Below are 14,480 nucleotides of genomic sequence, written 5' to 3'. Positions count from 1 at the left end.
TGCGTTAAATATAAATGTGGATTGATGTAAAATATGCCACTATTGCTATTCTAGTTAGATACACGGCCACGCACACACAAACCAAGGTATATCCATGCGTGCGTTTGCCTGTGATGAAAAATACGACTTTCAATACTGTGGTTGTAGAGTGCTAATGAATTGCTGCGATGATGGGATGAATGTGGGTGGCATTACGTGAAAGGTAATGTTTGCAATGATGAACCTCACTGCTACTACTGAGATGATTTTTGTACGTTCTTTATCAATGGAATGTCATGTCAGCTTTACTTCTTCCATGATATAGCCTAGGGGTGCACTACACTGCAACCCGGTGGGTTTGAGCTATAGGAATTGATCGTTAATATATGTTCGTTTCATCGGAACTCGTTATTCTATCGACCGAAGGCCAGTACCAGCTGCAATAAAACTTGAGAAAAATACGGTTCTGTATGCATATATTGAAGGGTAGAAAAAAGTACCTGTTTGTGCATTCACTAGTGATGCCAAGAATAGCACGAGTAGTGGCGAATATCGTGAAATCAATTTGCACTCCATCCTGGCGATTATCGACCCGATTTCATATAAAAAAAAAACAGATGAACGGTCCGTCCGTCTGACGTCGCTGGCTGAATTCAGGAGCAATTAAATCACTCGCTGTTGGTGTAAAAAAACCTGGGACCAGCTTTGGCTGACACTGCTGATTCTGGCCTCTTCTGCTGGCACTGCTCCACGCGACGGTCTAGGAATGATCCACTTTGCTGCTCCACTTTTCCGCGCTGCCTGTACTCTGCTGCTGCTGCTGCTGCTCGATTATCCTGTTCACTCACTCACTTGCCGTTTTCAGCACAAAAACTTTTCCTTTAGCCTTTGCCGCCTTGCTCTCTCACTCTTGCTTTCGCATTTGCTGTATTTTGGACACTGATTTCCTCTGTTGATAATTTTAATGGCTCAATTTATTCTACCCTTCTGACACGATTTGGGGTAACTTTTTCACACACGTTATTTAAAAATTAATGCTTGTATTTACAGAAAAAACCAAACTGAGGAACACACAGCTTTTACACTCCACTTTCATCTGTTTTCCCGCCGCGTTGATGATACCGTTTAGAGAAGAAAAAATGAAAAATGAGAGCTTATTAATATTCGAAAAACGACACTCTTTTCGATAGAACACTTTTGCTATCCATCTTCCGTCCGCTACTGTGTCCTCTGCACTACCGCTGTCCCACCATCGCTCTAGTCATGAAAGATTCAAATCAACCCTTGCTCTTCGCACTTGGTAGTTCATTACCGATGCTTAGGACAAATACCACATGGCTCCTTCATTTGGAGCCATCCATTCCAAAACCACCACCAGCACTCGTTAAGAAATCGCAAGCTGCAACTAATTAAATTTTCCCTTCAAATTTAAATCCATTGATTAGAAGGGTAAACGCAGAACCAGACCAAACGTAAGAAAAACTACTCGCGGACTGAGAAAAATTCGATCGGTTCCCTGCTGACGGGTGCTGCTGCTGGGCCGATGGTGACACTCTCGAACCCGTCTTACCACGGTTTACACACACCCGGTTGAGTGTGGTCGTGTGGTGTTCTCCAAAGGGCACCCATCATCGGTGACCAACCCTTGTCTGTGTAGGTTTGTGTGAAAAAAAAGAGAGCAGCAGAAGAAAAGCTAGCGTGTGTGATTTGACGAGAAAATAGTTTTTCCTCGTTAGCTACCAACGAGCGAGAGAACTCGCCATTCTCGGAAAATGGAAAATCTATGCTCCTCTCATAGTTCGTTCGTTGGTGGTCATGTGTACGTACAAGGTACAACATAGTGCTGAAAGGATGGGAGAGATAAAAGTGCTCAGTTCGCGATTGTTTGGGGGAAATTTCTCCTGCTGAAGTGGAATGGTTGTCAGACTTGGGTTTATTTCTGTTAGGAACAATCGTCCGAAAGTTATATTTTCTACTAACATGCTTGAAAATAATTTATAAGTACAATCAAATGATTTTTTTCAGCGTGCGCATTTAAGGGTTAATAGAACGCGTTTATGGTTGTTTTCCGGAATGCGTTTTGTTAAAATATTTTCGTTTGCTAATGTGTGACTGATTATATTCCAGAATTGGGAGAGGCCTCGAACAACCATACATTTTTGCCTTCAAAAGCCTCCACGTGCTTAATTTGGTTCCATTGTCTTGATTAGTTCCTTAGTTATGCAGAAATTCCTGTTTCATTTGTGTGGGAACCCTCCCTCGAGAGGAGGAAGGGGTCTCGAAGCATCATAAGAGCTAGCCTCGGCCCCGAAAACGCCTGCATACCGATCGGTTCCGTAGTTTCCAAGTCTATAAGGGGCATGTCTAAAAAAATAGCAAAGCCTAGGTGCTAGATTCTGTTATCAAAACTTCTGTAATCTACTTTGTGTTTTTGTACGACACACTTCGCAGCCAGCTGTCAGAGTGCAGGACAATTGAAGGGCCAGTTGCTACGATCCTATTGACAGCCTCTCCCAGTCGAGGGTCATGTCTAATTTACCCTAACAGCCTCTAACAGTGGATGACCAATCCAGTGCAGAACAGGTGAGTCTAGATGCTATCTCGTTTTCGGAACCTAACCTTCTGTTTTTATTTGACAAATTTTTCAGCCAGCTGTTTGAAAACAAGGCAACTGCGGGGCTAGTGTTACGATCCACAAGTCAATAAAAACGATTGTGAAATCGCCTTTCATTATTCTGCCCCTTTTCTATAGAGTTTCCTATATAAATGGGACTGTTATGCGAGTAACGGCAGTATTCTTAAACCGAAGACTCTCATCGTAGTGTTAATGCCCTGTAATTAGATTCACAGATTCGACAGGTGTAATTGTTCGACTGACTAATCATTTTGAGACAATGTTTACCTTCTCAAATAGTTACCAGCACGAAGCAAAGTTTTCCCGTTTTCGGAACTCGACCTTCTGTTTTTATTGGATAGAATTCGTTGTCAACTATAATTGTACAGGACAATTGCAGAGCTGTCTTGCGATCCTATTGACGCTAAGAGCCTCTTCCAGCCGAGATTCGAACAGTCTACGGTATTGCTATAAATAATTAGATTTGTCTACATTTAGATAACAAGATTTATAAAACATCAAACTTAAAGAAAATATCTCTGAGATTAAATTATTCTTTTTTGGACGAACGATAAATAGGAATTTCAGTATAAAAGTCCAGCATCTTATTTGAACTACTGAAAATTTTCAAAGTGAGTCATTCTGGCCACCCTCTAATCCCAGCAATTCAAACGCAGCACTCAGCTGTGCTGTACCGAATGCTGATCGGACACATTTGCCACATTCTGCACGATAGATGGAACTTTCGGGCGAAGGGCGGCGGGGGAGAATCAAGAAAACAATGTGAGCGATATACTACAGAACAGCGGCTGCTGGTGATGGTTGTTGCTATTGAGAGAGAGAGAGCAAAAATACACTGAAGAACTTAAAATGGCGAACAATTATGTGCACTTCTTTTGCGTTATTTCAAGTCCCCGGCTAGTGGTCACACAGTAAAGGTTCTTTCCATTAGTCATCAACAATCATCACCGTTGTAGTTGTTGCATCACATGTCTACCGCAGGAGTAGACTCTTACGAACAATCTCTTCACTCACTCGCCAGCACTGACGAATTAAAATTGATTGCTGGATTGAAACAATGAATTGAACACAAACAACACGGTCTCTACAGGCTTTTTTCTACTTTATATTGAGATTTTTCCGAATTTTCCCACCTGATGTTTTGATAATTAACTTCTGGTAGACTAATACTCATCACGAAAGGGATTCCAATTCACTCATTGCTCCTAGGCAACTGAACGCAGACTGACATCTGCGTGTGCGGCGAAGTGTTTCGGAACCTAGCAAACATACCTATTCCTACGTGCCATGACGGATGACTTCTTTAGTCCGGAATAATCTGGTTAAACTTGCTCACTCCTTATTAAGGTTTCGCCAATTTTATCTTCTTTAAACTGCACCACGTAGCAGAGGACACCCGTGAATGGTTTATAATACGCTAAACGGCAGCGATAAAGTACATTCCAAGGAGAGAGATTGTTTCTTATCACTTAACGCACCATTATCACCGTACACTATACGAATGATACCTGCAGTTGACATTTTATCACACATGTTTGGTACATCCGTCACTAAGCCCTAAAGATGAATAACCTGTCATATTCAATTCACAAGATAAGGCCAGGTAAACTATACAACTAGCTGCAGAGCGATGAATAACTCATCCTCGGAATCACTCACATCCTTCCACCCCCATAAAACGATTCAGCATTTCCGATTTTCACTAAATTGTAAATCCGAGGATATTTTTCTTCACCAAACTGTTCGAGGCAATTTCAAACACAAAAACTTACCACAATTGATTAAAAGCGAGAATAACTATTAACTATTACTGGTAATAATGGAAACAACACAAAACCGTCGACCGTGCGTAACAGCGTAAACGAATACGATGCAGATGCAATTTTTACTCAAATCGAACCGAACTCGACTTGCAGTAAAAAAAATTTTTCAATAATTTTTGACAGCTAACCAAAAAGCTAACATGATGGAACGTCGCGACGCCCAGTGAAATATCAATACAAAACGAGGGGCTTCCTACAGCTGTGATTACATCGAATTGTTGAAATAAGTCACCTCTAATTACTTTATTGATTTCCTCAGATTAACCTACTGTCACAGAGAACAGATTAACAGTCTCGAAGGAAGTAATCGATTTTTTGTGTGTAAAATCTGTCGGTAGCGCCCTCCAGAAATAGTTTGCCAAACGCATAAAAAAATATCCATGTACCTTCATCAACATTTCTTTGTGCTGGAGTTGCAGCGATTGCAGCGAGTAGAATCAATATATAGAATGCCAGTGTCGCTGCAGTGCTCGTGGTAAACATCACACATTTGAAAATTATGTATTTACATTGTATGCGCATATGTGTGAGTGATAGATTCGAAACGGGAATCTGATTGTCAAACTAAAAAGGCAACCCAATAAAAAATCTTTCTGCTTTTTCGTAAATCACGTAGGATAAATCACCCGATTTGGTCGTTTTAAGGTATTTCGTCGGCAGGAAAATTTTCTATTGAGCAATTTGACAATGTAGTTCCCGTATCCAAGACACGAACCAGCAACATGTTTGCCACCAAAATATCCATGAAACACCAGCGACACTGGCATTCTATATTGATTATACTTTGCAGCGACATCAAGATTTGGTTTGCCACTTACTGCTCGAGGGGTGCTCTATTGAAGGATTACTCGTAGATTACATAAAAACCTTTTACACACTTTTTGTCAATTACCTGGTAGTCTGTTCTCTGTGCTACTGTGTTACCTGCCTCATAACGAACCCCTTTTTCCGAAATTCTAAAATGAGAAATTTTATTTTTGGAGTAAACATGTACTTTCTTATGTTATGTAGTTGATATTTGAATGCTCTATTCGAATTTATGATCAATTGGGTCCTAAAGCCCTATCTCGTTTTTAGTCTGTATCGATAAAGTTAGGGCTAAAAACACATATTTCGATATTAAATTTTATATTTTTGGCTTATTTTCGTCAAAAAGCGTTTTTTTTTGTTTTCTTAAATTTTAAACAAAAATTAATTTTCTAGGCAACCTTATATAGGGCAACCAATTATCAATAGTGCGCTGCGTGGTTGTGCCAAGACAACACGCATTATAAAAAGAAACCATAGTTTGTCTTCAAATGTCACGAAAACCGTTTTGTTTACGTCTTGTGTTTATTTCATTTTGATTACAAGCGTCTATCCTAAATCCTTTAAAAAAACACATAAAGTTTTTAAAATACGATATAGGATTTCTGAGCATAAACTCCAGCATTTCTTCTTTTGGCACCAGCTACAGCACACTTGCTTATATCAATGTTGTCCACATTTTGATCAACACGCCGCTAGTTGTGGAACTTTCCATTAACAACTAGTATCCGTTGGAGAGGTTGATGAAAACTTCTCGTACAGGAAGAACAGAAATGCAACTGCGTGTTTACATCCGCTAGCTGCTGCTTTGCATTTCTCGTTATTTCTTTTGACAATAAGTCTCGAGGAGTAAGCAGCAGCACCGGAGGATAATCAGCAGCAGCGGAGACAAACCAGCAGCGGGAGCAACCAGCTGCAGTGAAGATGCAGTGAAATCGGCTGTAGCGGCAGGGGAATACAATCAGTGGCGTAAAGCTAGAAATAGATGGGGAGCAACGAAAGCGGGCCGCTCTGGGGTGACATTGCGCATCTCGTTTCGAGTGATTTTGGTTCGTTTCGACCACGTTAAACAAATGGGCGTCTCGAACGAAAATCACTCGAAACGAGATGCGCAATGTCACCCCTGGTCCTAGCTATTGATCGCTTTACTAGGCTTAAAACCAAGCGATTGCTAGCGAAAAGCAGCCAACTGGCAGTTTCTTGAAGCCATTACCCTCGGATCGCGACAAATAAGCAGCAAAGTTCACTTTGCAAAACTAACCGAGACAAGGTGAACTGTCAAAATGATCGGCAGTTTCACTGCTGTCAAAGTTAATGTCAAACCAGGATTGCCAGTGGAAAAATAGTTATCCTTGTTGCCAGAAATATACTTTTTCCTTAATGTCAAGATAGATCTGTAATGTCATGGAAGAAATTGTAGCTTATTTTTTGTTTTTGAATTTTTGATTGAACTGTGTGTTTTGCAAAAGAAAAAGCTGTGCACTCCTAGTCACAACGTGGAGCTTTATCGTTCTTTTGAAAAAAATATTATTTTTATCTCAAATTTTAGGACCCAATTAAACGAAAAACCACAAAGTGTGTGAGTTACGAGACCCTCTCCCGTATATAACGTATATTCGTTATGAGTCAGGTAACCCTGTAGGACAGGACATGAGTGACTTCTTATTATTCTTCATTATTGTTTTGGCGATACCCTTTCAAAATTTACCACGGCAACTAAAAGTGTTTCCAAGAATGCAGCTGCAGTTTATGATAGAAGCCACTTGTCCTAGTTGATCACTAATTACACAAAAACAGATTAAATTTGGCCGAATTATATTTTCACATGAGTTTAGTTTGTTTTATGTTGACATGCCACGATAAACAAACTGTTAAAATAGTATAATCAATATATATAGAATGCCAGTGTCGCTGCAGTGCGCGTGGTAAACATCACACATGTTCAGATAATCTATTTACATTATATATGCAAATGTGTGTGTGCCTGAGATTCATCAAAAGGAGAATCTCATTGTCAAACTTTGACAACCAGTTTAAATTTTTTTTTTTTTGAAACGATGATTCTACAATTGATGAAGGGACGGTAAGGGAAAGTAATGAAGAAGGATTTTTTCGGGAATGAAGGGGAAGGGTGGAAAGGAAGGGGGGGGGTAATAGGTAGCTATGCTTAACAAGTTGTCGTTGTAACTCCTATCTTTTGTCCAATGCTGGAAGGTGCATGGGTCGAACCAAGCTGTATTCAGAGATTATAACCGGATTCGAACCCACAACACCTGCCAGGGCGTGTCGCTCACTGGTACCCGTGTACCTTTGAACCACAGAGGCGCTGGACAAAAGAAGTCTGCACAACCCCCCTTATTAACCATAGCGCGACATGGGTTGGTCTATTTTTAGACACACAAATTGTGCCTCTTCCTCCACCTATTGTAGAAACCACCGACCGAGAAGTTTTAATCTAACGTCTTTTTACTTTCAGGACGACGACACCGGTAAAAAAACATACGTTTGATAAACGATAAGTTTTTGTAGCCTTTTGCATTGAGCTTAGCAAGCTCTATATATTGATTCTACCAAGGATTCTACTGTTAAAATCCTAGTAAGGCCATTACAAATATTTTATAAAGTTTTTGTCCTTCCGGTGTTCGGCCACCGAAAGGGGGGGGGGCGAAAAAAAACAAAGTGAATTTTTTAATCGAGCAAAAAAAACATGGATTTTAAGAATTTTTATTTAAGGTTTAAACGTGAAAACCGAATCTATTCTTGCTTATAATATATACGTTATTATTTTCTATGCAAAAATATACGAAAAAAGACAAAAACGAAGGAAAATTTTTTTGGACGATTTTCGGAAATTCCATTGTTCGAATTTCCATTCCTGTTTCGTGCTAGAAGCGTTAATTCAACTCGGAGACTCATTTTTCGAGTTTTCAGACTGTAGAGCCCACAGACAATTGATTTTATAAAAAGAAATTTGACTCATATCCTACAAATTATTTTTTTGCCCCCCGATTTTTCAAGCCAATTTCCAAGGGGGGGTGACAAAAACTTTAAATATGATTTGCAATGGCCTTACGTTAAAAATTTAATGGTTTCAGTGTTTGCATTGGTTTCCAGCAACACTTTTGCCACAGAACAGAAGTGGAAGCCCGAACGATTCGGCAGTTAAAACTGGTAACAGAGTCTATTTTGTTTTTATTTTTCTTTGGGAAGGTTTCCAAATAGAAGCGAATAACAGCAGTATAAGCAGAACGCTCGCTGCCAATCGCATAGCAGCTTTCACATGCTTTCGTGTGCATTCGTGTGCATTCGTATGCGTTCGTGTGTTTTCGTGCAAAAAAGTGACTCGCTACCGCCAGGTTCGCCAGTATCTGTAGAAAGTAGCATGTACGTGTTTGGATTTCTACTTCCACTTCTGTTCTGTGCTTTTGCGCTTCCCTTTGAATTTTTGTTTCTACAGTTGCACGTATGAAACCAGCCAATCAGGAAGATGGCTTTTTTTGACAGCAAATTGGCTCTTTTGCGATACAACATGTCATGTCCTGTCCAGAGATTAACGGGAAATTAGCAGTCATTAACTCTTCGTCGGAAAGCCCAATTTCGGAAGCAGTTTTTTGACCCATAAGCGAGGTTCTGTTTATAAAAATGTAAATACTGCATTCTTCTTACCGATCTGAACACAGCAAATATATTTTCATGAACAGAATTTTTGTTTCAAACAAAAAAACTGCTTTTGAAATTGGCTGAATCGATGACTAATTTTTCTAATTTACTAATTTTATTTTTGTTAAGCATGCTCTTATAGGTCTATTTGAAAGATTACCCGAGAATTATTGATTATTATCTTAAATTAATTAATAATTAATTAATTAATTATCAATTATTGATTATTACATCACAGATTAACAGACGTAACACTGAAGCCTCATTCCACCGCCAATAAAAACGATCATTTAAAATTTCGTTTAAGCTAATACCACAGAGAACAGATTAACAGGCTCGAAGGAAGTAATCATTTTTTTTTGTGTGTAAAATCTGTCGGTGGCACCCTCCAGAAATAGTTTGCCAAACGCATCAAAAAATATCCATGTAGCTTTATCAATATTTCTTTGTGCTGGAGTTACATAGCAGCAAATATATTATATTAACAATATAGTTCACTCTTCTATAATCCTGAAGACACGACTACTAGCGCCATAGCGGCATAAAAGGTTACCAATGTACACCGTAAATTCGACACGTCTATCGGAAACAACTCAACTTTCAGCATAGAGTTTAGCCTATTCTGGATAGAATTAACAAAAGGGTGAAAGTTGCAAATGTAAACAAAACGGGAGAGGCACCAGCTTAACAAAATCAGCTCTCGCTCGGTTTGTTCGCGCTTGCGACATTAGCGCTTTTGTTGGTTCTATCTTCAGTTCACGATTAAGAAGCTCTATCGCTTTTGCACTCATGAAATAGACTAAATCATTATGCCGCCAATTGACAGATAGCGGCGCCTTTGTTTACATTTTGGACTATTTTCTTTTTCATTTATATCCAATGTAGCGTGTGTGTTGCACGTTTTACAGGTATAACGGCTTTTTTATTCAGTTATGCTGCTGTTTAAACAACAAACATGCGATTTGAACAATTGAATCTATGCTGGATTCTGTCGTTTGTTATGTAAACAAAGGAACCAGTATGGTATGGATAGTATTGCGCTCTTCGCACTCAATTGGACTGCACAGTTATAAAGTGCAACCTTCAAAACTGTGATGAAAAGTGTGCTACTGATAATGTCGCTAGTAATCTTATATCGATAATACCATCAAACTTTATCGTCACGGAAAAGTATCGAAAATTGGAGGGTTTAAAATGAAATCTTCTTCTTGGCTTGTTATTATTTTAACATTTTTGTTCTATTTCTTACGTATTTTTGCTTATACTGTCATCAAATATATTATATTAACAATATAGTTCACTTCGCAAAATCTCATATATATCCCAAGAGACGCAAAAGTAACACACTCTAGCGGACAAAAAGGTGACTAAAAGCTTTTTGTTTTAAAAACTTTTAAGCGTGCAACCAATACATAAGAAAAAGGTGCGGTAGACAGAATGTGCTATTACTAAGGCTATGACGTCCTTCTTCGAGATTGTACCGCTAGGTATAAAAGTTAATTGAGTTATTGCCCTTTGCATTGAAAGTTGGATTTTGAGCACACTTGTTCAGTCACACATTTTGTAGGTGAGAAAAGTTGCCAAAATTTCGTGGTAAAAACCCATGAATCTTGGTTGATGCCTATTTGAATTCTAATGCTTACGTAGAGTTGTTATCGACGCTTCGAATAATATAAAAATAGTTTCTAAATACATAATTCCGCGCATAATTCATAATTTGAACAAATATGCAGCATATATGAAATAAATGAAAAATTAAATACTATTTGCTTTTCCTACAACTGGTACTGGCGCCACTGCTAAATCAAATGTCAGCTCAGATGGGAGAGTTGTAATGATGGGAAATGCCGATCAAAATCTATAACGATTATTAATAAAGTTTTCTTATCGTTAATAATTAATAACGATTATATGACAGCAAATATATTATATTAACAATATAGTTCACTCTTCTATAATCCTGAAGACACGACTACTAGCGCCATAGCGGCATAAAAGGTTACCAATGTACACCGTAAATTCGACACGTCTATCGGAAACAACTCAACTTTCAGCATAGAGTTTAGCCTATTCTGGATAGAATTAACAAAAGGGTGAAAGTTGCAAATGTAAACAAAACGGGAGAGGCACCAGCTTAACAAAATCAGCTCTCGCTCGGTTTGTTCGCGCTTGCGACATTAGCGCTTTTGTTGGTTCTATCTTCAGTTCACGATTAAGAAGCTCTATCGCTTTTGCACTCATGAAATAGACTAAATCATTATGCCGCCAATTGACAGATAGCGGCGCCTTTGTTTACATTTTGGACTATTTTCTTTTTCATTTATATCCAATGTAGCGTGTGTGTTGCACGTTTTACAGGTATAACGGCTTTTTTATTCAGTTATGCTGCTGTTTAAACAACAAACATGCGATTTGAACAATTGAATCTATGCTGGATTCTGTCGTTTGTTATGTAAACAAAGGAACCAGTATGGTATGGATAGTATTGCGCTCTTCGCACTCAATTGGACTGCACAGTTATAAAGTGCAACCTTCAAAACTGTGATGAAAAGTGTGCTACTGATAATGTCGCTAGTAATCTTATATCGATAATACCATCAAACTTTATCGTCACGGAAAAGTATCGAAAATTGGAGGGTTTAAAATGAAATCTTCTTCTTGGCTTGTTATTATTTTAACATTTTTGTTCTATTTCTTACGTATTTTTGCTTATACTGTCATATAATCGTTATTAATTATTAACGATAAGAAAACTTTATTAATAATCGTTATAGATTTTGATCGGCATTTCCCATCATTACAACTCTCCCATCTGAGCTGACATTTGATTTAGCAGTGGCGCCAGTACCAGTTGTAGGAAAAGCAAATAGTATTTAATTTTTCATTTATTTCATATATGCTGCATATTTGTTCAAATTATGAATTATGCGCGGAATTATGTATTTAGAAACTATTTTTATATTATTCGAAGCGTCGATAACAACTCTACGTAAGCATTAGAATTCAAATAGGCATCAACCAAGATTCATGGGTTTTTACCACGAAATTTTGGCAACTTTTCTCACCTACAAAATGTGTGACTGAACAAGTGTGCTCAAAATCCAACTTTCAATGCAAAGGGCAATAACTCAATTAACTTTTATACCTAGCGGTACAATCTCGAAGAAGGACGTCATAGCCTTAGTAATAGCACATTCTGTCTACCGCACCTTTTTCTTATGTATTGGTTGCACGCTTAAAAGTTTTTAAAACAAAAAGCTTTTAGTCACCTTTTTGTCCGCTAGAGTGTGTTACTTTTGCGTCTCTTGGGATATATATGAGATTTTGCGAAGTGAACTATATTGTTAATATAATATATTTGATAGCAGCGATGGCAGCGACATCAAGATTTGGTTTGCCACTTACTGCTCGAGGGGTGCTCTATTGAAGGATTACTCGTAGATTACATAAAAACCTTTTCCACACTTTTTGTTAATTACTTGGTAGTCTGTTCTCTGTGCTATCACTACCAACGGGGTGGCACACTAGAATTTCAGCGTAACGAACATCTATTCTCATTCCGATTTCACTAAAACTGCATAAATTGAGGTCGTATTCTCATTTATTCTACAGAAAAATATCATATGATGAATAATATATTACAAAACCGTAATAATATTGGACAAATATCATTAAACTGCTGAAATAATCTCAAACTGCCATCATTTGGTACAGCCCACATCAATTTTTGTTACCCGAGTTAACATAGCTTTAAGGCCCCCATACACGTACGCATATGTTGGGTTGGAAATGAACAAAATGTTGGAGGTTCATTCCGGTCGAGCGGCGAGCCGAACATTTTCTTCTGTCAGCTTGGTTCGTGGCACTCACACACCGGCGAGCGTGTTGGACGAGCATGAATTCACCAACATTTTCGGCCAACATGTGCGTACGTGTATGGGGGCCTTTAGGGTGAGCAGGCTATTTGTTGGGTGCCAGAGCCAGTAGCCGAGAGGCAATACATTCTTTACGTAATTCTTTTCCTAATTTCAATTTACATCACGCCTGATAACTATTGACATTAGGTACAAAATTAAAAAGCTTACAAAATGCAATGAACTATTCAATATAAAGAAAAATTCCAAGTCTAATTTCAAGAATAATTTCATATTTAAGTACAGCACTTGTTCACTAATTGCACGAATGAGGCAAGTAGCGAATTTGGTTTTTAATTGTACATACACTCAAGTCGCTTTTTACGTGAAGGATACATACGTCCCGCGTAAATCAAAACCAGGGGTCAATCCCGGCGTAGTGGTTAGCATTCACGCCGAGGACCCGGGTTCAAATCCCAAATTCGCGTAAAAAACCGCGTAAATTCTGAAATGCGCTTAAAGAAAACCGCGTAAATTCCAAAATTCGCGTACAAATTGTCGCGTAAAAAAACAAACCGCGTAAAAAGCGACTTCAGTGTACTTTATTGGGAATCAAGCATCAACAACGAGCCACCCCTTCGCAGTCGCACACCATCGGAGGGTTAAGCCCCAAACACAATGCATACGGATTTTACTACGTTGCGGCAATTTGACAGTTTTTACATGAGTTTTCTGTCAAATTTCCGCAACGTAGTAAAATCCGTATGCATTGTGTCTGGGCTTTTAGGGTTGCGCTTCTTGCGGACGTGAAATCAGCTTCCTCGATTTTGGGATAGATGGCAACCAGCGCAAGCTTTTTGAAACTTAAATGCACGCTAAGAGAACTCGCTAGATGACGCTGTTGCGTAGTTTGTTTAAAGCTTTTAGTATTGAAGTACCGTCTTTGCGGGTTTATTTGTTCATTGTCTAATAGACAATGAATGAATGACAGACAATGTCTATGAGTAGGGTAACCAATCTATTTTGGACCCCATCAGCAGCTGTACATAATTTGGACACTAGCATTTGATTTTGCTGTAAAGCCCCAAACACAATGCATACGGATATCACTACGTTGCGGCAAATTGACAGTTTTTCCATGGGTTTTCTGTCAAATTTCCGCAACGTAGTAAAATCCGTATGCATTGTGTCTGGGCCTTAAGTGTAAGCTGCTGAGGGGGTCCAAAATACGTTGGTTACCCTACACATCTGAATCTGACAAGAAGAACTTGTTTGCTATTAAGCGCATAGAGCAATGTCATGATAAATGATCAATAAACAATGTAATTAAATTAACATCTACTTCGTCGTTTTTAATCTGTGTCTTAAGATTGCAAAATAGCATAAACAACAACAAATAAAATAATTCCAAATCAGGTTTGAACGAAAGGGGGAAAGCGACAAAATAATCTCAAATTAAGTTTAGAATGGTCAAAACAGCTGTCTAAAACCATATAAGACGATAAAGTTCCAAGTTCTAAGTTTAAAACGGCCGAATAACGTAACCAAAAAGAAAATGATTCCGAACTAAGCCTAAAATTTGCAAGAGAAGACTTTAAAATTTCAATGATATTATTTATGATTCAAAATTACTGTCAAATGCCGAAAAAGCTTCAGCTAGCAGTCGCCAGACGTCAGTTCTAGTGAAATGTTCCATTGAGTAATTCCTCTTTTCTCCTTCAT

General features: G+C 38.5%; 1 protein-coding gene across 1 annotated transcript in view; it reads right to left on the bottom strand.

Annotated features, from left to right (window-relative positions):
- LOC128740621 (uncharacterized) overlaps nt 1-4,546 on the bottom strand; it is an 89,523-nt gene extending 84,977 nt beyond the window's left edge. The window contains exons 1-2 of the mRNA XM_053836183.1: nt 4,387-4,546; nt 480-1,075 (exon numbers count right to left, since the gene is read on the bottom strand). Of these exons, the coding sequence (XP_053692158.1) occupies nt 480-555 (76 nt within the window). The 5' untranslated portion in view covers nt 556-1,075; nt 4,387-4,546. The remainder of the gene's footprint in view (nt 1-479; nt 1,076-4,386) is intronic.
- Between the last annotated feature and the right edge of the window lie 9,934 nt (nt 4,547-14,480).

This window comes from Sabethes cyaneus, chromosome 3 (assembly GCF_943734655.1).
Source record: "Sabethes cyaneus chromosome 3, idSabCyanKW18_F2, whole genome shotgun sequence".
Lineage (NCBI taxonomy): Eukaryota > Metazoa > Arthropoda > Insecta > Diptera > Culicidae > Sabethes > Sabethes cyaneus.
Note: the sequence above shows the minus strand (reverse complement) of the source record. Positions and strands in the feature narration are given on the sequence as shown.